The sequence below is a fragment of the Trematomus bernacchii genome, unplaced genomic scaffold, assembly GCF_902827165.1.
Source record: "Trematomus bernacchii unplaced genomic scaffold, fTreBer1.1, whole genome shotgun sequence".
In the NCBI taxonomy this organism is placed as follows: domain Eukaryota; kingdom Metazoa; phylum Chordata; class Actinopteri; order Perciformes; family Nototheniidae; genus Trematomus; species Trematomus bernacchii.
Window position 1 is genome coordinate 7,867,277 of NW_022987869.1, and position 26,854 is coordinate 7,894,130.

Here is a 26,854-nt window from a genome sequence, read left to right on the forward strand (position 1 = left end):
TTATTTATATAGCACATTTAAAAGCGATTTTTGGTCGAGCCAAAGTGCTGTACATGTAATAAAAACACATTACTACAAATCACAATAAACGACAATAAATTACAACAGATATATCTTAAAAACAAAATAAAAATAAAACACACGGAAAAGTCAGGAGTCGTGCTCCGCTCTAACTAGAAAGCCAGAGAGAAGAAGTGTGTTTTTAGTTTAGATTTAAAAACCCCTAGGGTCTAGTCAATCGTTTTGTTGACAAGACAGTAGTGACGGCCATCTTGGTGACGTGTGTTGTTGACCAGAGATGTAGTTCATTGAGCGTTTCACACAAACAAATGTGTTACTTCACAGTTTTACGACACATTTTTTTTTTTTTTACTTGCAAAATTATCTTTTAAATTGACAAACATCATATGTGTAATTCGTGGCACAATTCAAACGGGATCGAAAGATAATCTTTCTCTCTCCATTGACTTCAATACATAATTTTTCCGAAATAAGGTCCCATGGAGCTCCACCGGAAGGGGAGGGACTTCGCCACTCTATTCCCTGCCGTCTCTCTTTGGTTCCCGCCGTCCCTCTTCGTCTCGTTACATATCACTCCGTTTACCTGATTACCTCACCCCCTCCCTGGTAAATACATCCTGTTGAGCAGGATCTACAATTTCCAGTATTTTCCATTTTGTAAAATGATAAAATACGGCGAAGATATTAAAATATGTGCTTCCATTTTTCATACTTTTGAAATATATTTGTATTAACTTTATGTCATCGTATCTCCGTGTTTACTGGGTCTTTTTGCATGAAACAAAGACTGGCATATAGTTTCAAGCCAGTACTTTAGACGGAAACACACACACACATACATCCTGTTGAGCAGGATCTACAGTTTCCAGTATTTTCCGTTTCGTAAAATGATAAAATACGGCGAAGATATTAAAATATGTGCTTCCATTTTTCATACTTTTGAAATATATTTCTATTAACTTTATATCATCGTATCTCCGTGTTTACTGCGTCTTTTTGCATGAAACAAAAACTGGCATATAGTTTCAAGCCAGTACTTTCGACAGAAACACACAGCAATGTTGTCCGGACTGTTGTTTTTATGCGGCACCGGCTTGAACAGGTCATGTGATCTGATCACGCCGGCGTGACGGTCGACTCCAAAGGGTTAAGGGACGGGCAGTGATAGTCGGTCCGTTCTTCTATATGTCTGTCTTTGGTTTTCTAAGTGTTATTCGATCCATATGACAATAGAGATATGTGCATAAACAACAAAAACACTTCGGGTATAATGTTCGAACAATGTTATCACCAAACATTTTAAGAATGTTTTTAGAGAACGTTATCCTACCTTTCAGAAGTACATTCTAGGAACCAAAATAAAACTTCTCGATGAAACCATTCCTAGAACAATGAATGGTAACATTCTCAGAATGTTTTTAGAACCAACAATGTCTAGCTGGGAACTCAGACATGCCTACGCAAACATGCAATATCATGAATTACATGCTTGTTCTTTTTTTTAAAGGAAAATGTGGTGACATCAGATTTTTTTTAAACATCCTTTTCAAACAAATGCAACAAGTTTGTATTTTAAAGCGCACTACAAATAAATCTGACGTTGACCATGACCGTGTTAATATTTCGCATCCCAGGAACGTTTTATAAAAAAAGAATAACCTCCTGAAAACATTATCCAAATGTTGCTTTCAAAATGTTCTTCTTTGGTTATCATGTAACATTGAGGGAATGTTTTATAAAGAACATCTTTAATGTGTTAACCCAACAACGTCCAAAACACATCCTTAGAATGTTGCAGGCAAAACGTTCCACCTTTGTTAACATATCACATTAAAGGAACATTTTATAAAACCCTTTCTGTCATCTCAGGCCTCAATAACATCCTGAAAACATTTTCAGAATGTTGCTTTGAAAATGTTCTTCATTTGTTATCATGTAACATTGAGGGAACATTTTATAAAACCCTTTCTGTCATCTCAGGCCTCAATAACATCCTGAAAACATTTTCAGAATGTTGCTTGAAGAATGTTCTTCATTTGTTATCATGTAACATTAAAGGAACGTTTTATAAAAAAACTTTCTGTCATCTCAGGCCTCAATAACATCCTCAAAACATCCTCTGAATGTTGCAGTTAAAACGTTATGTCTTAGTTAACCTTAAACCTTATAGGAACATTATTTGAAAAAATAAACATCCTAAAAAGGTTCTTTGAACATCAGATGAAAACGTTTCTTTAAAACCTTATTAGAACCAATAGGTAACGTTAGCCAAAGTTGTGAGAACGTTCCTCGCTAGCTGGGGGGGGCAAACATGATGCCCAGGCCCAGCTTAACGTGTAGCTTCATCTTCATCTCTTTGTCTGGGTGATCTGGGGTGAGTCTGTGCATATTTCAACAAGACAAAAGCTGTTAGTAAACTGTCAAAACGCTTCATTGAGTCTACGAGGGGGAAAGAGTCTCAATGCAATCTCTCTCTCAATCTTGTTTAATTAGAAGGAATGCTTTTAAATCATCCAAACCACTGCTGACAGTCCTGCTCACTTTGTTTTTTATAATGTTTTTATGAAACGCAAATGAAGCCAAATCTGCATGCTTCTCCTTCACTGATGACCAGGAGGTGGATAATCCGTGTTTACGAGCCTCTGTATTGATTTAGCCAATGGAGTGTGGCATTTATATTTCCCCACATGGCCCTTACCGTCTCTGCTCGCCACATAAACATCTTAGCTTAACACAAGCTCAGCATTCATGCTCTTCGCCTCGAGTTTAATGAGGATATTCATTCATGAAAAACAACTGGAGGGTAACTTGAAATAAATCAGGAGGAAATGTTACCTCAGGCAGGAGGAACAATATGTGTGGAGAATATTTACCTTTAAATCTTTCTCCAGAGTGTAAAGAAGGATTTCTGAGACATCCATCAAAGAAAATGGAGAAAATCATTCCTCTTTAGATGAAGAAGCTCAAATACCTGAGCCAATGCAGCACACAGCTTAGACATGTGCCAACTGGGAACATAAATGTTTTAATTGAAAAGATTCAGGGCAAAGAGCTTTCTCCTCTCATTGTTGATTATCTTTTGATTAATTCCCTTGCTCTGATCTTCTCTGCAACCTGAGGATTTAAATTATCCCTTTCTTTTTTTAGGTGGTTTCACTTTTGCAGCATCACTTCCTTTGATGGTTCTTGTGGGATGTGGCTATACTCTACAAGCTGAGAGGGAATTACAATTCTCTGGTGATTGCTGACACTTGGGTCCAGTTCAAGCCGCTTTCAGATGACTTGGAGAAAGTTGAAATTTAGAGTCTAAGCATGTCACGGCTTACTGTGATATAATCCTTTTCATGGAAGGACTACAGAGTGGGTTTACCTGGCACAGACCCAGGGGCCAGAGGGGGACTGAAGTCAGTGTTCTAATGTTTTAATTGGATAATCAATCAAACGAGGGACACAGAACACCTACAAATGACCCAAACAAGAAGCATAACTACAACAAAGAGCCCCAAGGCCGCTTTAAAACGAGACAATACTGCTGCAAAGACATGCAAAGGACACAAAACTGCCAGAAACAAACAAAACAAAACAGAATGAAGAAAGAAAAAAAACAACAACAACAAAGAGCGGTAACATAGGTAGGTGCAAAACGTTGACACTGGTAGAAATGTTATCACCAAAAGATGCAAAGTTACCAGAAAGAGAAACAAAACAGTAACAAAAGAGGAAAAATGAAAGAAGTAAAACAACCGAAAGAAGATGGAAAATGACAACAAAAAGGGTTAAAACAACAACGAAAGCATGCTAAACCACGACACATTAACCTCTTAAGGACGAGGGTCCCCCCAGTGGACCCCACCCCCCCACCGTTTTCTTTCGAGACTGTGTCTCAGGGCTTCTTAACATTTATGAAACTATTAATGTGTAGCACCAGATTAACGGGAAGAATCTCAGCTAACTGAAGATATGAACCATTTTTTACCAAAACAAAACACAAGGGTATACCAAGCCTCTGAATTAGCAGTAAGCCAAAAAATGCTAACGCACTTAGCACAGAACTCAAGATAAAGATACCCGTTATTACTTATCGTAACTGCACATACAATATATCCGATTAAAGCTGAGACTCCACAGATTATATAGGTATAGTATCATCACTGAGCGATCCGAACTCAACAACTCGACAGGGGAAGCAAACACAGACATCACAACACGTACCTTTACGGAGCTTTTACGGGAGATCGTCTCACCGTAGCACCGTGTCAATCTGATCAAAAGACGTGTTCAATGGCATTAAAACGAGAAAAAATGCGGCTGAATTGGTTGATCCATAGGTTAATAATGTATCTGTCGCTTTGAAAAAATTATTTATAATCCATCATTCCATTTTTATGTAAATATTGGAGAAAGAAAGTTAGCTGCTAATGGTGTATGCAGCTTCCGGTTTTGGCCACGCGTCACTCTCACTCCTTATTTGTTAACATGTTGGTGTGTAGAGAACTTTACCTCGATTCCATTGGCTCTAGCGGTTATAAAGAGATTTAATTCATCAAAATCGAGCAAGGGGGGCCAGAGATATGGAAAATCCACCCAAATGACCCCAGAAGTGGGTTTCTTTTTGCTAAATCTCTCTAAAAAGGTCAAATTTCACTTGTTTTGCATCAATCTTGATACAGGGTACTGATTATATGTTGTACTTTGGATTCCTAAAGCTTTTAGTCTACTAACCCATCATCCAAGGGTAGTTTTCACTATAAGTAAAAAAGAATTTTTGGACGGACACTATAATTTACAGTTTTTTACTATGTTCAATCTGAATTTTCTTTAAAATAAAAAACATCTATATTGATTCTGACTTCTCTACATCCAACTCACAGGTTTATCATTACTTTGAGAACAAAGATTATTAATGTAACCATTTTAGAAGGGAAGATATGGTCATTTGTTCTGGGAATGTCATTTTCGAGCCTGAGACCTGAAAAACAGGGTTAACACAGGTTAAGACAAAAGGACCACAACAATGCTCAAAGTGATCCCAGGCAGAAATATGTACCACAAAAGATGCAACATGACCAGAAACAGAAGTAAAACAACAGCAACAACAAAAATCTGCAAAGTCACCAAAAAGAGAAGGAAAAGGAAATGGGTCAGTGTATGTTTTGGTCATTGGATTTTCTTTTCACAAATGGAAATTCAAAAACAAAAAACGACTGGATATTTGATTTTCGTTTTCAAATTGAAAAACCAAAATTGAAATACAAGACGTTTTTCTTTATCACGGTCAAAAAGGGATTTACTAAACTTAAAAAACGGGATGATTTTCATTTTCTACTTCTCAAAACAAAAAATAAAATCACTAGAAAACAGAAACAAAAAAAAAACCCGTTTTTTCATATTCTGCTACCGGAAGTTACCTTACAAAATAAGAGCACAGACGAAACTCACGGAAGTGATTTCAAAACAAAAGCACTCGTAGGCTATGCTAAAATCACACTTTGAATCACTACAGTATCCTGTTGAAGGAACTGTGATTATTATAAACAAGGAGAATTTAGCGATCACAATGAAAACGGCCAAGATACACTTTGAGCCCAGAAAATGAATGTTATTAAGGGCTGTAAATATAATAGGCCTATTTCTAAAATGGACAACATTGTTAGGAGATTTCAACTATACAGCGATTCTGCACTGCGGTCAACTCAGCCGTCTGGGTGACCAGGGGCCTCATTTATAAAGAGATATACGCTCAAAAAATGGCGTACGCCAGTTTCTACGCAATGTTTGCGATTTATAAAATACTAACTTGACGGGAAAATGTGCGGTCCTCCACGCAAACTCTAACCCATGCGTACGCACTAAGCACACAAACGGGAGAGACGAGAAACTGCGACACCGTTGGCAGAAAGAAGAATGGAGAGAAATATGTGGAAATAATACCATAAATAAAATGTTACCTCTCATTTATCAAATATGAAGAATTCATTTTCAAACATTGATTAAAGCCAATCTTAAAATGATTAAACAAACGCCTGTTTGAGACTCCTCAGTGCACACAAAAACATAACTTGGAGAAATAAATAAATACGGATATGTTATTTAAAACCACCTCGAATATGTTGTGTTATGAAATGTTTTCTCATAAATGATGCGGTAAGCAGGAGGACAGAATTACGTCTAAACTGACGCCGTTTTGCATTTCTATAGGTTGTAGATACGAGCATGGTTTTATATACTATCACGTTTAATCGTGTTTTATGCCGTTTGCCAAGACTTGATAAGTCGCTCGTAAAACACAGGAGGTATGGAAACTAAGAACACCATATGTGGTAAATTGTACAGCTATATAACACAACACATTAGTTGTATTTCCTTTAACTGGTGGATTATGGATATATAGTTGCTGATCGACAGCTGGAACACAAATCACCAAATACAACAAAAATAATTCAGATCCAGTCGTCATGACTCCACTCCGGAGGGATTCCCCGATCATTTCGTACAGTTTCTCATCAAGGGGGTGTCTCCTGTCCCCGGTACAAACACACTGCCTGAGGAAGGTTATGTGTATTTTTTTTGTCATTAACTTTTTTCGGACCACTTATTTATTTATTTTGGTGACGATCCGACCTCCATGCTGCTACTCTGGTTCAAACTGCATCCACCAAACAATATGATTTATCTCCACCTCCCCACAATAACCAAAATCTGACACGGTGTGAGATGTCTTTTTTAGCTGTTCTATCGTAATTTCCTGCGATCTTCTTCATGGAGTCAGTCAAAATGAATGAATGAATGGGCGTTTCTTTGACTATTTATAGGCAAATATGGGCGTTACGAGTCGATTGTGATTTATAAAGGGAAACAGGCGTAGGAAGTGCCGTACGCACTTCCCTCGCCGGTACGCAATGTTTTGTGAATCGGAAAATGGCGGAATATTGATGTACCTATTTTTGTGCTTTGTACTACGTAAGCAACCTTCCCACGTCAATCCTACGCAAGGCGTTATAAATGAGGCCCCAGATGTCCCGCTTTGTGCGGTATTGCACAGCATTTTCACGACTTTTGGTGCGTCCCGCAAATTGAGACGATGTCCCGCATATTTCCCCCCGCTGACAGTTCACGAGCGTCCATAGTGTCTCTCCACCCCCCCCGTTGACAGTTCACGCGTCGACATTGCATTTACATGTCCCACGGGCCACATTGTCCCACACAAACATACTCTAGAGCAGAAGTGGCTTGACACAGTAAAATTACTTCAATGTATTGTTGGTAGTAATATCCTTCAGCAAAGTAACACACTTTGTCACTCTGGTTGCCCTCTTATGATGCTGCTGTCTTTTAATATATAACTATTTTTCAGCCGCTAATTCGTTCCTCGCAGATTCTTCAGCCTCATCCTTCCATCAGTCCCAGTCAACGCTCAAAGTGTGTCTTGGCCGTTTTCATTGTGATCGCTAAATTCCCCTTGTTTATAATAATCACAGTTCCTTCAACAGGATACTGTAGTGATTCAAAGTGTGATTTTAGCATAGCCTACGAGTGCTTTTGTTTTGAAATCACTTCCGTGAGTTTAGTCTGCGCTCTTATTTTGTAAGGTAACTTCCGGTAGCAGAATATGAAAAAACTGTTTTTTTTTTTGTTTCTGTCTTCTAGTGATTTTATTTTTTGTTTTGAGAAGTAGAAAATGAAAATCATCCCGTTTTTTAAGTTTAGTAAATCCCTTTTTGACCGTGATAAAGAAAAACGTCTTGTATTTCAATTTTGGTTTTTCAATTTGAAAACGAAAATCAAATATCCAGTCGTTTTTTGTTTTTGAATTTCCATTTGTGAAAAGAAAATCCAATGACCAAAACATACACTGACCGAAATGTATGCAAAGACATGATGCATAGAGTTTAGTACCGTAATCACCAATTGGTTGTAAATGACCATAAAGAGAAAGCAAACTATCATTTTGGAATGAAACAACTCTTTTTGTGTCTCTTTCAGTCTTTGTAACAAGGAACCAGGGGTCTTTTACATTTCTGTGCCCAGGTGCCCATTGTCTCTGAACGCGCCCCTGCTCATACTGTATCTTAGTTAGCATGCACAGCATACTGGAGAGGGGAACCATTAGCTAGATTACACTGTGGCAGGCGATCAGCAAAATGTTCCCCGGCTCTGATTTACGGCCAGTCCACGACTACTTCCCTCCAGGAGGAACCCACAGACTGAATATGTGAAAAAACATGTAAACAGCGGCTGTCAGGAGGTTGTTTTTGTTTTTGTAACTGGTGGAGATGCTCATTGTCATTGTGTTGCTAGGAGCTGCAGAGAAGTCACATACTGTATATGAGGGTTGGAAGCTTTTGTTTGTCTTATAGAGCAGTAAAGGAAAACAGCATTGTTTTTTATTTAGAAACTGCTTCCATTGTGGAATATCTGAGGACAGATACAAGAGTTTAGGGTCCTTTATTTGACTTGTATTAAGAAGTATGTGGATTTATTATAACTATTCTTGAAACATGCATCATTTATGTAAGGGGGAATTCTCAGGGAATGAGCTACACAAATTCAGAGATGTTTTCATGAATTTCTAAGGTAAAACATATCCAATCTTTTTGTAAAATAGGATTCTAAGATAACATTTAGCCTTCGGTTTCATTTCATTTCATTTCAAACCTTTATTTAACCAGATTGGTCCCATTGAGATCATAGATCTCTTTTTCAAGGGAGACCTGCAGCAAATAGGTTCCACATGAAACATAAAACAATAAAGGACATCATACATTATAATATATTATATATTTGTTATTACTACTTGACATTATTTCGATTTTTAGAGAGCACATAAGCAAATACCATTATTATTCATTGGTGATTGAATTTTGTTATAGTTTGTTGCAAAGCAAAACAACATAAGACATTTTTATAAATATTGACTAAATCTTATTGACTGAATTCATTAATTTAAATGTTGAATGAATCCTTGATCCACCTGCAGATTTATTATAAGAGTTACAGTAAGTGTATGATGATAGCATATTTATATATCATTGGATTTGAGTGTTTTCCAGCTAAGGGGAGACATTACAATCCCAAATCTAGCTAAATATAAAACATTAAGGGACTGAGAAGAGGCTTAATGCTCCCTGAAGTGTTTAAACACTGATGAATGAGCATAAATAAATAATTTGGGCAGAAAAAACATGAAGGACAAACAAGCACATGCGAGTAATGATAATGAATAATTTCATAATTTAATCAATATCCATATTCTCCTCCCTGTTTTCCTTCCACCATTGACCTTTTTTCTCCTCCTTCTCCATCCATCCATCTCACTCTGCCCTTCGTCTGTCTTTTCTCTCCAAATGAACTCTTGATATCAACCTGATATAATTCCTCTCTCTTCATCTAACGTAAGAAATCTACCCTTGTGGGGGCGCGCTCATGTGATTGGCTTAGAATTGAGGAGACATCTGATTGGCTATAGATAGAAAAAATTACAAGTACGAATCGGGTCACCGTCAGGGGAGTCTCAAAAAACCCACACACGAATGCACAGCGATCCATGCACAGAAAGCGGTTTGTGTTTGCAGGTGCAGGGGATTTAAACGGAAAACAAATATGTGAGGATCAAAAATACATATGTAAAACTTTTTTCTGTATTTGGATTTTATTTACATGTATATGAAACGGAACACATTTGTGTGTGCATTGAAAAACACAAGTGTGGATCCAGAAATACAAGTGTGAATCCTTCTGTGTGCATGTGTGTATTATGAGACTGTTCTGAGCCCATACAGATGAGAGCGGCTGGGATTTAGCCGCCAAATCCTTTGGATCCTCTAGTGTCATTGGCAGTGACACGGAGCATGGTTTTTATGAGTGTGTGGGTGGAGGAGTGAATATTTCTGCGTGTGTTATTTTCATGTACATATGAGAATACCTCCTGTGGTTACATTACATTACCGCAGGTTTAAAAAGACTGTATGCATGTGGAAAGTGGAAATTGACACAACAGGAATGCTGGATATTCCTAGGAGAATGGAGAAGAGAAAGGAGGAATAACTTAATACAATTCAAACTAATTGACGGTTCAAGCACAGGCTGGTTGTTGTGAAGCTACTTGAGGCAACTTTGAATTACATTTTTATTTAATTAAATCCAGGAAGTTTAGTTTGGGTTATAAAACTGGAGTCAGAAAGCTTAAGAAGATTTAATGAATCAGTCTGTTTAAGCTCCTAATGTTCAAACCTTACACATGAATGAATCTACAGTTACTGATTTTTCTGTAGTAGAAGAAGAACCATTTTGCAATAACATGTTGCATATTTCACTTCACTTTGGGCAGCCTCAAATGAATCTATTTCTGTTTGTGCACCATGACATTCTGCTTCACCTTTTTTCATAACCTTGATTGCTCTTCAGGCTGAAAGGAAGAAAGTCGTTGCAGCCATGCTCCAAAATGTTGCAGTAAAATTGGAATAAGGTTTTAATTGAAAATCACTTACTGGGTGTAATGTTTGGGTGTCGACGTACTTTTGGCCACAAATGCAATGAAAATCTGTCAGAAACGGAACAGAATCTGCTCTAATTTATGGTTTAAGACCGATCCTTAGAATCAAAGAGCTTCTTTCTGCAGCCACAATTTCAACACTCTCAAAACTGACAGGAATTGATCAGCACGCAGTCCAATATCTACACCCACAGCATCAGGAAATAGACCAGAATGCATCTCAGCCACAGGACAGATTGGGTAGTCACAAATGTTGCTTTTTCTTAACTGAAAAAAAAGACTCCCACATAGTTCCTCTCGCTGTGCAGCCATTCACGCCTCCGACATGAGTTCAACAGGTTTATGAGCCCTTCTTTGGAAATGCAGGAAATCACGGATTGAAGGAGCTACAGATTATTTTGTATGAATGTTAAAGGGAGTATTTTTCTTTAATGATGAGCCGGTTCTGGCTGGTGTCCTGCAGGGAGCTTGCATAATGAGCTGGGGTTAGCTTGTTAGCCGGAGATAGAGCTTGACATTTACGGTGATATTCCACAGAGATTTTGTTTACAGTTCGGTGATGTTTTCACTGCTGCTGTCATTTATTTTGTGTTTGTGAGAACTTTATCAACAGAACTTCAAGCTTAAAACATCATGTGGAAAGAAATAAAAAATACTCAAATGCTATTAAAGAAAATTCAGAAGAATTGCACAGAAGCCAAATTAATTATAAAAAAAACCCTTAGCATGATACATATTTTTTACAACCGCAACTTGACATTTTTTTATCTTAAAATATAGCACCGAGTTGGTACACTTAATGTCACCGTTAATAATTAGAAGCCACAGAGCATTTTTCATTAATTATTTGTTGTCTGCGTTATCTTGTTTTGTAAAGTACCCTTAGATGATTTAAAAGGCGCTTTTAAAATGTAATATTATAATTATCATAATTATAAATAAATAAAACTCGCCGAGTTTCATGCTGGCTTCCTTGCCCACTTCCTTTCACTCTTACTTCCTTGCTAGACTTGTGGCTTGCTTCCTAGCTGGTTTTCTTACTTACTTGCTTTCTTTCGGACTTCCTTTCTTCCTTGCTCTCTTCCCTCCTTTGTTTCATACCTTCTTCTTTAATGCCTTACTTGATGTTTCTTTTTCTAACATGCTTGCTTGTTCGTTGCTTTCTGTCTTTCTTTTTTTCCTTGTCTTTTTGTGAAGTTGTTTATCCTCGAGCCTCACAATATGTACAGTAAACCCTTCTTATCACCAGATGTTTTCCATCAATCAAAGTAAAAGGTTATTATTATACTACTAAATAACCTCCTCCCTTCCCCCTGTCAGTGGAGGTCAAGCTTTTTGTCATGATTTAATTATATAAAACAATCTGTCACACTCTCACTGGGTCAGCAAAACCTTCAGATTTCCCATCAATTTCAACGTGCCCCCAGAGGAACATTAATATAAGTGTGGAAATCCAGCGTGTGTGTTTATCATGTTTTGCACAGGACCACATATTTCAACCATTTACTTTTAGACACTTTAATCCACAAAGACAGGAGATGGGGAAGTGTCTTGCTCAAGGACACGCTTGTAGGCATGACAGAAAATCAGTGTGTGTGTTATCCACATATCGTACACTATATATAGACGTGAATCAACCTTTTTTAATGTTTTATCGTAGCTCCTCTGTTTGACTTTCATCAAACTTTCATTTATGCAGGGGACCTAATGATTTGTAATTATATTATGAACAATAAGTAGACAGAAAAATCAATGTTGACAAAAAAGAATGTGTCCCGTAATTTACATTTGTTTTACTGCCACTCCGAGTTTTAAATGTCACCTATTATGCAACATGCGCTTATTATACATAAATATGTGTCCCTGGTGTGTAAGGAGAATCACAAAGTGTCAGCAAATACAACCCTCTCTCTTTTCCTCCTTACCCACATCTCTAAAAACGGGGGAACAACGGAGCTGATCCAGATTTGCTGCGGTCATGACGACATTACTCAAATGTGGGCTGGCTGTACGCCCACGGCCCTATCAGAAACGTTGCTGTATCTGAAACAATGCGTGATGTGTTTTGGAAGTAATATGGTCTGTGTTTACATTAGCAAGCATCGCTAACACTCAGAGCTAACCTGTACTGGAGAGTTGATGTGGTTTGGAACATAATATGGCGTTTAATCACGGCAACATTTAGCTGAGAATCTGGGTAGAAACCAAATTCTTCACAGTGGAGAATGCTCTAAAGGGGCATGGCCAGCAGCAGCTCGGTTACATTTAAAGGCCCAGACCCGGAATCAGCACTTTAGCAACAGGGCTGAAATACAGGGGTATGAGGCATGCTACAATGGGTGATCTGTTATTTTGAGCAAAACATTTCATAGACATGTTTTTTATATATCTATCCTTCGGTTCCAAGACCAAGTCCCTACAGACTGAGCCACTAGGAGACCTTTAATCATGATGAAAAAAGGTTTTGAGACAGTTATTTTAAGATACATTCATTTTCGACCTTTTTTAAGTGTTTGACTTATCATCTATAGTTCGATTTATCCTTTATATTTGCAAAGGACTTATGAGTTCTGATTGCCATATTTAATAATGTTTGATGTGTTTTTGTCATGTTTTACTGTTTTCATCTGTTTATGATATGCTTTTTAGGGTGTCCTTGAGTGTCCTGAAATGCAACAACAAATAAAATGCATTATGATTTGTTGTTAATTATTATTTTAGCATGGATAATGTGATTAGTTTACTTTTTGACCATGCAGCGTTTGATCTGCAAACTAGATGCACAGACTCCAAAGTGATGTCCCTAACAAGTCATAACATGTTGTGTGTATTGTGTGTGTGTTTGTGTTAACAGCGGTGCCAGCAGCCCCGGTGAATGTGTCGGTGACCCAGCTGAGGGCACACTCGGCCATGGTGACCTGGAACATCCCTCAAGGAGACACCGTCATCGGACACTCCATCACACAGCAGGTACAGTACAGGAGTATCATAACTGTGTGTGTGTGTGTGTGTGTGTGTGTGTGTGTGTGTGTGTGTGTGTGTGTGTGTGTGTGTGTGTGTGTGTGTGTGTGTGTGTGTGTGTGTGTGTGTGTGTGTGTGTGTGTGTGTGTGTGTGTGTGTGTGTGTGTGTGTGTGTGTGTGTGTGTGTGTGTGTGTGTGTGTGTGTGTGTGTGTGTGTGTATGCACTAAGCTCAAATATAGATTTTTCTTAATTGGTTTAAAAAAAAGCTTGGAAAATAATAACTCAATTTGTCTCACATCAAACTCCCCCTGATCTAACCCTCATCTGGTTGACGGCCAATTCATTTAGCAGGGAAAAATAATTAAGATATGAATTACGCATTTCTAAATATTGGATCGGTGCCATGCCCAGGGGCTACAAAACAGCTTAGTAAAGCTGTTTAGCTTGCAAAGTTGGATTATGTTTTATTATTTTGTGGTTGTCTTTATCTTCTTGCATAGGGGGATTATTTCTTAAAAAGCTGAGTCATTCAGGAGATCAGTATCTTTAAGTCCCAAGCGGTGTCTCCTTTCAAAATCTTTCATATGCATTCACTTATAAACATACAACTGGTTAATGTCAAAGCCGGCTGCTGGATGGTATGGGTACTTGTTAAAGAAAAAAAGAAGAGAATCTCCTGATTACAAAAGTTTCCAGCCAGAAAGACCTTGAACTTTTCAAAGCAAGAAAAAGCTTTATAATATAGATACTCAAAGTGTAGAAGTAAAAAAATACTCTATGTATTTTACCCTTTACTTTGGGTATAATTAAATTATATATATTATTAAAAAAGCAAAGTGTGATTTTCAAACTTGATTGATCATTTAGATCAATCAAGTTTGCATTTCTTCTTCTTTTTCATGACATTACATTTATCCGCTTGTGTTAGTAATTCTTGAACCCTGAAAGCAGGACAAACTGAAAAGAGTCAAGGGAAGCTTATAAAAGTTAACAGCATTTAATTACACAAATGATGCGGTGATATACAATGATGGTTGGACCAACAGCTGGCAGGGGGGAGTTGGTGGCTCCCCCCCTGCCAGCTGCCCCTGCTCAACAGCTGTTGGTCCCGTCCGCGTTGGGTCAGCTGGGAGCAAGGAAAGAGACCGATTCCTCCTGTGGCTCCCGGGTAATCAACTGTAGTCTTCTCCTATTGGCCGGCGTCGACGGGGGCGTGTCCAATGCAATTTCTGCCGGTTTCTGCTGCTGAATTACATAATTCTGATGTCTGTGGTTATTTAAACATTCCCTAATAAACGTTATTTCAGCGTCAATAAATGAGTGTTAAACCCAGTATGTTTAGGGTACAACATCATGTAATTTCACCTTCAATTCACGGTTTGAAAACGTAGCATTTCGCCACATGCTAATGCTAACCGGAAATGACGAAATTCACTAGCGGAAAAACGGAAGTCATGTGTGAATATTCGGTTTTTAGAATAAAACAGATTTAAATTAAATACAGTGTATTTAATTCAAATTACGCCATATCAACATTGATTTTAATTTATTACACTTGTATAAGCCATCAATTTCAGATATGTGTGGCTTTTCCAACTGTTTATCCTTACTTCTATCTCAGTATAACAGTTCATCTGTCGGTTTAGCTCTCTATTACTACGAGTCTGCTATTTCATCTAATAGTGCTTACTTTGTCTATTTAAAATATAATTTTCCATTACTTTAAGCTACATTTTCCCATTTTGAATCTATAACTCAAAGCTTTTTCAACCATTGCATTTAAGTTCTTCAATCATTTATCTCTGTGCTTACAGTTTTTCAGACACAGCGAATCACAATTACACCTCAATATGTGGATCTTTTCCTATAATCAAAATGTCACGTTTGTTAAAACAAGTTGCGTAACTAAACTTTTTCCACACTCCCCTCACGCATCTCCTCCCTGAGGTAAAAGTGCACCTTTTTGGAAATGAAAAGACATTTACATAAATCACCACATTTTGTTCCTCTCTCATCTCCCAAAGCTGCTAACTCAGCTTGCTTCATTCTTATCTGTGTTTTTACCACCCACACTTTGGCAGGAGGCAGAGCAGACATTATCTGCTCTGATTGGGAGTTGTCTCCATTAGTGGACATTATTCGGCAAGGACTCGTCTCACGGAGGGAACATTCATCTTTTTTTTGTTTAAGTCGTCTCTCGTCTGACTCAGAATCCATCAACCCAGTGGCATTTGCAAGAAAACCAGGGGATGCAAAACACAACCTCGGAAGGATTTTATGTAAAAGCAAATATTAATAGGAGATGTGATGGAAGCAGTTATCTGTGCAGGAGGTTTTATACTTGTTTTGCACTGTTAGTCATCAAAAGCTGCTGTGGATGAGGTTGAAAATGTGCAAAAGTGCTAAAAGAAAAAAAGTGCAGTTATATAAAAGGATGCACCAGGATTTTCTTGCTTGCGTTAGGAGATTATTTCATATGTGAAGTGAAGGAGGTGCAGGACGAGTCTTGAAAAGTTGCATCAGAAAGTTCAAAACCCCACAAGCTGCTGAGATTCACACATTATGCAACATCTCTGTCGCACGCACGCACGCACACACACACACACACACCATGTATACATCACTTAAGGGGACATTACATTGACTTACATGCATTTCCTGGAGACTTATCCTAACCTTAACCATAACCAACACATGCCTAACCCTAACCCTTACCCTAACCAAGTCTTCACCCTGAAATTAATGATTCCCCTCATGGGGACCTCCATTTTGTCCCCATAACGGAGGCGAGTCCCCACACGTGACTGTGTAAACAGATTTAGGTCCCCACAAGTATAGTAATGCTAGGCCACACACACACACACACACACACACACACACACACACACAGTAAGTTACCCAATTTGAAATTGTGTCGCTCTCTGAGATGCATGATAATCCTTATTCTGATTCATGAATCCCAAAGTGTCTGAGGTTAATGTAATGTTAATGGCGTAATTTCAACTAGGGATGAAGAGGACTTTTATTCCCTTTTAACACTTTTCCCTGTAAGACTGGTTTTTCCTGTAAGACCTTTAAAGGAAAGATGTGTTTTGCCACTTTAAAGGCAATGTTAAAAAAAGCAGATTGTCAGGAGAGCAAAAATTGTGGAGTTTACCCACAAGGATGAAAACGAGGCAGAAATGTAATAATGAGCATTAATCCTCAGGAAATATTCACACTGCCCTTAGCTTTAGACCATGTGTTGTCTAAAAGGATGCAGCCATCACTCATAGCTTTAAAAAAAAAAAAAATATGTCCTCCTCTGCTAATTGTCCCCGGTAAAAAACTAAACATGAATGTGTGCCTTATTACTTTATTAAAAATACATCTGATTTAAATTTCAGTTAGAGACAAATAAGTAAGGACCAGGCGATTTGAATTAGCGTTCTGTGTGTCCGTGTGAGTGTTTTACCACTTGTCTCTCAAGAGTGTGTAGGTGTCTGCTGCAGTGTGTTTGTGCAAGCAAGCATGAATGTTATTTCTTTGTTTTAGTATGGCATTTTTTTATTTTATTTTTATTTTGAGTTTTTATGCCATCACCAAAGAATCCTGCAGCTGAGTCACCGGTGTTGATTAACATTTAGCCTCGTTAAAGATATATTATTAATGGCCGTTCAGTGGGACAATAAAAGCTTCCTGGAGGAGCAGGAGACAAAACGCTGAGTCTCTGGTGATGCTGCAGACAGCTTGAGAGCCTCGAGCGGGCTGCCAGCTTCCTGATTTATTGACTCCTCTTCAGCTTTTAAAATGCAGAGCTCTGCAGCCACATTTGCTCACTGAGAAACTAGTGTCTCATTGAAAACTACATTTTATCGCCCAGCACTGGCTGCATCGTTGACTTTAACCTTGTAAAATAAAAAGGTTTAAAGATAAATTCACTAGCAAGGACCATGCCACAAACAGTATGGTGTTTGTAGGTTTAATACAAGAAGTAACAATTAATTGATATGGAGGGGGTGATGAGATGATGATGATGACGAATGACGTCTGTTGGTCTAGTCTGGGTTAGGGTTAGAAAAACAATTTTTTTCAGTTTTCTGGGTGTTTGTTACAATGGAGCATTGTTATCAGTCCACTCAACCACCTGATTTACACCCTGCAGCTCAGGGTTGTCTGTGTTACTTCGCAGAGATAATAATGCAGTATCATCAGAGTACTTAATGATGAATCGCAGTGTAGAGAGTAAAAAGCACAGCTGAACTCACGCAGCCCTGGGGGGCCCCTACATTGATTGTGATGGCAGATGACAGGGTTTTGTTCACTTTCACAAGTTCCTCTCTGCCGGTGAGGAAAGAGGCATACCAGTAAATCAGGTATGGATTTACTTTTTGGCCATTTTTGACACCAAGATGTCCACTTGTATTGTGTTGAATGCTGATGAGAAGTCTAGGAAGAGGGCTCTTGCATATGTTCAAGGTTTATCTAAATGTTTAGTGATATGAACGAGAGTAGCAACAGCATCTTCGGTGACACATATGCTAATTGGTATGGATCAAGTTTGTCTTTTGTTGTACTAATAAGAAAACAGAGAATAATTATTTCTAATGATTGCATGATGACTGAGGTAAGGGCTATTGGTCTGTAGTCCTTATGTTCTTTTGAGCATGGAATTTCGGGCAGTGGTTTTATGTGAGAAGTTTTCCATGAAAGAAGGATGGTGTGCGTGTCAATGGAAGCCTGAAAGATCGGTTGCCACACTGGAGCCAGCTCAGTAGCAACGTTTTTCAGCAGAAAACCGTTGCACCCTTCTGGCCCAGCAGCTTTCTTGGCTTTCATCTTTTGTAATGTCCTTAGTCACACTGTAAAAGATGGCTGTGTTATTTACAGTGTTTGTGCACAGTAAATTACTGTATACCATTTTAGAGTATAATACCGTGTTTCCAACCAAATATTACAGCAACTCTGGAGTTACTGTAGAAATATCAGTAGTAACGTCCCAACCGTATAAAATCACAGTAACCAATGATGTACTGTAGATAATCACAGTAACCAACAATGTACTGTAGAAGATCACAGTAACCAACAATGTACTGTGTCAGCTCTGTCTTTGGTTGTTATTGTTGATGTTTTAGATTAGTTATACTGTGCTCTGGAATGATTGGTGCAGATGTATATATAACTTGTGGCTGGGGTACTAAAGGATCTGTGTTGATATGAAGTGTTTTCTTTTCCTTAATTCCGTTTCCAAAATATGACTGCTTGCCATCAGATCCTGTAGTAGAGCTACTCGGAACACTGGATTTCTTTAATGCAGCAAGAACCTTCATTTTGGCCATGGTGGCGGCAATGTCTCCTTCTAGGTCCAGTTGTTATTTTCTTCTCCTCAGCTCATGTTCCTGTTTTTCCAAAGCATGTTTCTTTTGAAGTAGATTTTGTAAAACCATCAGGGCGGCCACTTCCGCCTGAGCTTTTATATAAGCAGATGCAGTGCTTGATAGGCCTGCTCTGGATCTTGAGCCATGAAAAGTCAATTTGCTATTTCCAATATTTAACAAGCTGTCCACTCCATCCTCATTTTCGTTGTTATCACTCATTTTGCATGTTCCAATATGCACACAACAGTATTCACAAATGTCAATCTTGTCACAGACGTGGTGCCTGATCAGTGATCACAACTGTGCACGTTACAAACAATTCCGGAAATCCAAACCGTCGCCGATATCCAGAGGTGGGAGTAAGTCCTACATGTGCAAGTCATGAGCAAGTCTCAAGTCTTGACCTACAAGTATCAAGCAAGTCCCAAGTCACTGTGGTGAGAGTCAAGCAAGTCAAGTCAAGTCATTGCTCAGGTCAAGCAAGTCAAGTCAAGTCATACGAAATTCTGATGAATAAGCCCAGTTTCCGCATTTAAATCAGACAGTGGTTATGAAAAGTTGAATTTTATTTCCAACATTAAAGTTAAAGCTTATTTTCACAACGGAATAGTGTATGAAATAAAAACTAATGTATAAAAATTAATTGAAAATAAATTAAAATATACATCCAAAAATGTAAACATTACTGTCATACTAAACATTAGGCTACATCAAACCATGAAAGGTTATTCAAACTATTCAAGTATTATTATTGTAGTATGCCACTAAATACTTACATAACTAAACATTACATCAAGCCATGGAAACGTATTCAAACTATTCAAGTATAACGGTTTTCAAGCATGCCTGACATTTATGGAACATGGATGTCTCTTTGACTTTGTGGCAAAAATACTAGCTAGTGTGAATATTCCTGAACCAAACCAGGTGGAATTTCACAAGCAGCAAGCTGGTAACGATTTTGCTGCATAGAAACACAAGGTGAATAGCCACTTACAATGCTGCATTGCATTTGTAAAAAATTTAATTGGTTAGCACTTTGTCACTCAATTGTGAGCGATGGGGTCGCATTATCACCCCGCCATGGCTGAACACACGTTCAACAGGTGCACTTGATGCAGGGACTGCCATAACTTTAACCGCCACCTTGAACAAAGAGGGGAGGGTGTGCCTGTTCATGGCCCAAAACTGAAGGCAGCTTTGTCCATCACAAATGTCCAAATAGTGGTTCAGCTGAATTTGGGGACTGGAACTTGAGTCTTTCTTCTGTTTTTTGCGGTATGCTGAGAACAGCCCAGGCTGGCTGTCTGGCTCTGCCATTGTCATTTGGTCCTGCTCATCGGTGGTTGGGGTGGTCGGGGTGGTCTTGGTCACCTCTTTGAGAATCCAGTCTGATAAACAGGGGTTGAATACTGCATACCAACAGTCATAACAAGTGGGTTATCATAAGAAACCATGTCCTGGCAATCTATGTCAATTTATTTTATAACTCATCTCATCTATGGTGTGATATTAAGTTAGATTACCACCAAAAATATAACATACTTTTTATCATCATAGTCACAGCCTCCTTGATGTTTTCAGTGACCAAAACATCATGGGTCAACCACATGGTGCCAAATGAGGGATCCAGCAGAGCAGCTTTTAGGAATATAGGGTCAGAGAAGGGTAAGGTTGCTCCATCACTCTCTTCATCTGCCATCCTCACATTGACAAAGATCCCTCTGAATCTTCTTTGGAGTGATCCTTGCAGCCCACGGATCAAGCCACCCAAGTAGCGCACTTTCTCTTTTTGATTTTCCAGGTGGTGATTAAGAGAAAGGATAGAGGGTACCACAGCACTTATGGTCACAATTTGTTCTCCTTGTGTGAGGTCTGTGGCTTCCCCAAAAGGCTGAAGAACATCCACTAGTTCCCCAATCTGATTCCACTCTCTAGCTGTGAATACTGTCTCTTTGTGTCCCCCATCTTCAAGAACTGTAGACAGTCTCAGGTGGTCACAGTTGAGCACTGATTTCAGTTGCCTCAGTGTAGAATTCCAGCGTGTGGTAACAGAGGCAGGGATTCCACGCTGCCCAAACTCCTTCTCAAATTTCTCCTTGAAGGTGGTGCTTGTATGGAGCAAGGAGCTCAACCTGGAAGCTTTGGCGAGAGCTGCATTGATTAATTTTGTCTCTTTAAGGCCATCTCCTATAACCAGTTGAAGAGTGTGTGCAAAACACTGAAGTCTTGTCTGGGTTTTTGCGCTCAAAGAATGTTCAACCCTCTCTTGCTCTTCCACTGTCAGGTCATTCCATATGTCAGAATCATCAAGGTCATCTTCTTCATCTCCCTGTCCTGGAAAACATGTTGTGAAAGCTTTTTTCATATTAGCAGCGTTGTCACAGATGATGTGGTCAACTTTTTTCTTGATCTGGTACTGTTCACATATTTGCTCAAACTCTTCACAAATTCTTTCCCCTGTATGGGAACCTTTGAAGCGGTTGCACGCAAGCAACTGGGATCTCATCTGAAGATTGTCATTGTTGAGGTCGATCCAGTGTGCTGTGACTCCAAGAAAGCCTCTCATCCTACGGTCTGACCATATGTCTACAGTCACTGACACATTATCTGCCTTTTCTAATTCATTTGTTAGCTTCATTTGCCTATCTGCCACCAGACCGTCAAGCTTTGATGTAATTGTTCTTCGACTCACTGGAGAGTACCTGTTGTCCACTAGTGACAAAAAGTGATGAAAGCTTTGATGTTCAATGATGGACAATGGCATGTTGCAATTTATAATGAGGTCTGACAATATTGAGTTTGTTATGGCTTTCTGCTGGGGGTGGTTGCAGTTGTATAGCGGCACAGTCCTTGATTCGATGAATTGGGAGATAGGAGGCTGGCTAGGATCACCAGGCATTTTGGTTTGAATGTACTCTTCATATCTGTAGACAGTAAACAGAAGAGACAGAAAATTGATTTAACCCACACTATGATCTTCATTACATACACAGTTAATCATTTGAAATGATTTAGACTGATGACAATCATATTAGATTAATATTAATCCTAGAACTGCAGACAATATAGCTAGGACTCAGTCAAAAAGTCTGTTCAAAAAGGCAGAATTCCAGGTAAGAAAATCATAGAATGGCATTTGCCATTACACATATTTAATTTAAATGTCTGTTCACACTAGAACCGCCAACAGCGTCAGCACCTACATAGATATCATTTTCAAATCATTTAATTTGTTCCTCTTCATAATTTCCTTATAAACTAAGTAGGACGATTTAAAACTCACTTAATTGGGTTAATTTAGAAATTGCTTCAGTTTATCATCATAACAGATCAAAAAGTTCAGATTCATTTTACAATAAATCAAGGAATGATGCACTTCTACAAACAAAAACAACATAATTAAAACATTTTTAAACAAACTACTAAAAGTAGATGAACTACATTATTCAACAGTTTACAGTAACTTCTGATAATAACACAGGGGAAATAAACGAGGCATCTCTTTTCCTCTCTCTCTCTCCCTCTCCTGACAGCACGTCAGTATCAGGGTTAGTACAAATGAATCCCTTGGCGGTTCTAGTGTTCATTTACCATTTTGTCTTCTCTTTGTAATGCTTAATCGATTTGAAACCAAGTCTCAAGTCTAACGTAACTTAAACTTAACGTTAGCTTCCTAGTTAAGCTAACACAACACATGCACGTACCTTTCTCTGTGGGTCTTTTTATAGTGACAATGAAGTTAGATGTGGTGGTGGTCGTGTCACTGCACTTTATGCTGCAGACCCTGCATACCGCTGTCCTCTTCTTTTTGGCGTCATCTACAACATAATCTTTGAATCCAAATTTCACAATTTTCGGAGTAACGCTAGCCGCCGCCATGTTAACTGCCGTCTAGTGGGTTGCCAGGTTTGCGCGCACGGCGCTATAATCCCCCAATCACATTTCGAAAAAACTAAACGTAATAACTCACTAAAAAAACAAACGCAAATATTTTATTTTAAAAAGTCAAGTCCTTTCAAGTCATCGGTCTCAAGCTTAAGTCAAGTTTCAAGTCATGAATACCAAGTCAAAGTCAAGTCAAGTCTTTTATCAATGTTAGTCAAGCAAGTCTCAAGTCAAAAAATATGCGACTCGAGTCTGACTCGAGTCAAGTCATGTGACTCGAGTCCCCACCTCTGCCGATATCGGCATAACCAGCACGCACAAAACAGGCCAAATAACAGTCCCCAATGGACTAACGGCAGCACTTCCAAACTGTGTTCCAAAATAAAAATACACAGAATGAACGCAATTGTGCCTTCCGCCTCAACTGGCTGTGATGTTCTCCAGTCAATCAGTTTCCGCCTGCGGCCACGGTGAATTGTGGCTTTTCCGTTCCACTCCTATGAGGGGGAAACTGTCCAAGTGTTCAAACTCCGTGATCCCGAACGTCCTGGCTTCGTCTGCTTAGGATCCGGTCCATTCCGTCCCGTCTTCGGTGCGGCGATCCTTTTCTGTTGACTAATGTAGCGGCGCAAACTCCCTATGAGTTATGCCGCTGAGAGGCTAAAATGTGCTCTTTGCTGTGACGCGTTCCATATAAGAGTCCGAAGTCATTCATAGTCCATAGCGTTTAATAAAAGGCAAACAAACAATGTACAACTCCCGACCTGACGGTCAACAGAAAGTATCAGAGCGCCATTCACCCTCTTCCTACATCATATTCTCCAAACCGGCATCCAACAGGTGACTAAATACCAATAAACCACACCCACGTGACCATTGCCGGAAGTGATAAACAATAAGAATTAAACGCGATGCAAACAGAAATACAAGATAATAATACAAATAATAAGTAAGGCAAAAACAAGCATTTTGGCTCCTACAGTAACCATCAATGTACTGTAGCAGATCACAGTAACCAACAATGTACTGTAGATAATCACAGTAACCATCAATGTACTGTAGATAATCACAGTAACCATCAATGCACTGTAGATAATTACAGTAACCAACAATGTACTGTAGAAGATCACAGTAACCATCAATGTACTGTAGATAATCACAGTAACCATCAATGTACTGTAGATAATCACAGTAACCATCAATGCACTGTAGATAATTACAGTAACCAACAATGTACTGTAGAAGATCACAGTAACCATCAATGTACTGTAGATAATCACAGTAACCATCAATGTACTGTAGAAGATCACAGTAACCATCAATGTACTGTAGATAATCACAGTAACCATCAATGTACTGTAGAAGATCACAGTAACCAACAATGCACTGTAGATAATTACAGTAACCAACAATGCACTGTAGATAATTACAGTAACCAACAATGTACTGTAGAAGATCACAGTAACCAACGATGTACTGTAGAAGATCACAGTAACCAACGATGTACTGTAGAAGATCACAGTAACCAACGATGTACTGTAGAAGATCACAGTAACCAACGATGTACTGTAGAAGATCACAGTAACCAACAATGTACTGTAGAAGATCACAGTAACCAAAAAAGAAAGAACCAACCGAAAAACGCCATTTCTAGAATATCTAGAAATATCTCATATCTTAAATAAACCAACATATTTTTCTTAATATACATAATCTTGATGCAGTGTAATTACTAGTTTGTCCATACTAGATATTTTATATACTTAGTAGATATATATTTTTAAGACCCTATGTCTTTGCAAACCGGAAGAACTACAACTGTGGTGCTTCCGGTTTCTGAGATAATGATTTTGGGGTTTTCATTAGCTGCAGGCCGTAATCATCAAGATTTACAAAAAATAAAGCCTTGAAATATTTCATTTTGTGTGTAGTGAATCCATATAATATATGAGTTTCACTTTTTGAATTGAATTAATGAAATAAATTAACTTTTCCACAATATTCTAATTTATTGAGATGCACCTGTATAGTGGCTTGGCCAAACCAAGTTGAAACCAAGGGATAATTAATAGTAACAGAATACACAAAGGACACTGACAAAAACCCAAATCCCCCCTTTAACATGGAAGCAGGTGGTTTGTCCCCATCTGTCCCAATTGGCTCCTTGCAGTATTTATGAGTCCTCAGCGCTCGGCCACGCCCTTTGCTGAACCAGGAAGTAACCTCCCCCAACAGCCACGGTAACTCAAGAGACAAAGAAAGTAATTAGGCTTGTTTGAGACAAGCGAGACCTGCGCAGACCTACGCAATTGCGATCAACGTCTTGCTAGTGCGTTGCATGATGGTTAGTCATTTTGTCCGACTTGCTCTGGAGGCTCGCCTACATGAGACGTTGAAATCTCGCGGGACAAAGACGCCCGCAGACTTGAGAGCGAGGCGCGGCGAGGCGCGGCGAGGCGGCGCAGTTTCTCTCCACGGGCTGCGGAAGCGAAATGCTTGATGGGAAACGACTTGCTGGTATCTCGAGCTGAGCGCTCATTGGTGGGTTTTACCCCGTGCTGGGGATGAAACTCTCCATTGGCTCGGCAAAAGTGTGTTGTTGTTTTGTGTCAGTTTTACGTCGCCACTTCCATTCACATTTTTCATCATTGTTCCACAATGTTTATCATCATGAAATTAATATCTATATATTTTATACTATACTTGCACTGCTTACCGTTGTCATACTTTATATATCTTAGCATATTCATACAACACACTGTTCATACTAGGCTAGGCTACTGTGTATATCTAGTGTATTCATACCCCTCACTGTTTATTCATCATTCAATTCATTCTATATTTTATTCTGTAGATTGTGTACATTACTTTTCACTTTACTGCTTTGTGCACTCCTGGTTAGAAGCTAAACTGCATTTTGTTGTCTCAGTACCTGTAATCTGTGCAATAACAATACAATTGAATCTAATCTTGAGCAGGAACAAATGTATTTACTTAGTACATATCTGACATTAACGATTAAACACATTTGTGCATGAAGAGAGAAACTTGCTCTGTCATAGGCCTACTGGGTCAGGCTACAAGGAAGTGGAGAGGAAAATATCACAAAGAGAATACTACAGGATTGCTGGGAATATACAAAGTTCCAGCAGCGTGGGTTTGGCTGGACAAGTAAGGAGAGAACGAGGGCATATGGAGTGGAGACCATAAAGTTTGCCAAAGCAAGCCCATTTAGCCGTGTTCCCCCATGGCTTTCCCCAGAAGCTAATATAGATTGTGAGTATCATAGAAAGGAAAAAAGAGTGGCAAATAAATGAAGTGGGAATTAAAACGAGTATGTACCTGAATGAAAAGTATTACAATTACCTCAAAATGTATACAGATGGATCTAAGAAGCAAGAATGCGTGGGGATAGGCGTGTATATACCAGAATTCAAAATATCAATCTCAAAACGAGTGTCACATAACTTATCAGTTTATACAGCAGAAATACTCGCAGCAATTATTGGGCTACAATGGGTTGAAGAGGTCAGACCTGATAGGGTGGTGATATGCACAGACTCACTCTCTGCTTTGAAAAGCATACAGTCGACAATAACTGTTAGAGAAGATTTCAGAGAAGGGGAATAGATGTGCAGTTATGCTGGGTGCCTGCACATGAGGGGGTTCAAGGGAATGAGCATGCTGATAAGTTAGCAAAAGATGCGTTACAGAAGGAAATAGCAATACCAGTTTCACTTGGAAAAGGAGAAGGAAAAGCAATAATTAAGAAGAAGGGTATGGAAATATGACAGAAAAGGTGGGAGGAAGATCAGAAAGGGTATACATGGTATAATTCCACAAGTGGTGATAGGATGATATGGTGATACACACTCTTGTACAGTAGGTGGCGGTATGCACCTTAAAGTTGTTTGCAATCCGCCAAAAACCGAGAGAAGAAGAAGAAGCAGACTCCGAGCTGTCCGACTTCAGGCGAGCTTTTTGAGACCTTCCTCGGCTGCAATCGGCTATTCTCGTCTACTTTCGAGGCGAGCCGCAGCTCGTCTCAAACAAGCCTAATAATACAAACAATTTTGTCAGTTAATTTATGTAATCAAAATGTCTTACACGTGTAAGGTTTGTAAGTTCAGTACA

The 26,854-nt window shown here is 38.9% G+C and overlaps 1 protein-coding gene across 1 annotated transcript in view; it reads left to right on the top strand.

Moving 5' to 3' along the window:
• The window catches only part of LOC117469234 (fibronectin type III domain-containing protein 5-like), a 93,902-nt gene that overhangs the window by 19,330 nt on the left and 47,718 nt on the right, over positions 1-26,854 (top strand). The window contains exon 3 of the mRNA XM_034113615.1: positions 13,368-13,483. Within this exon, the coding sequence (XP_033969506.1) occupies positions 13,368-13,483 (116 nt within the window). The remainder of the gene's footprint in view (positions 1-13,367; positions 13,484-26,854) is intronic.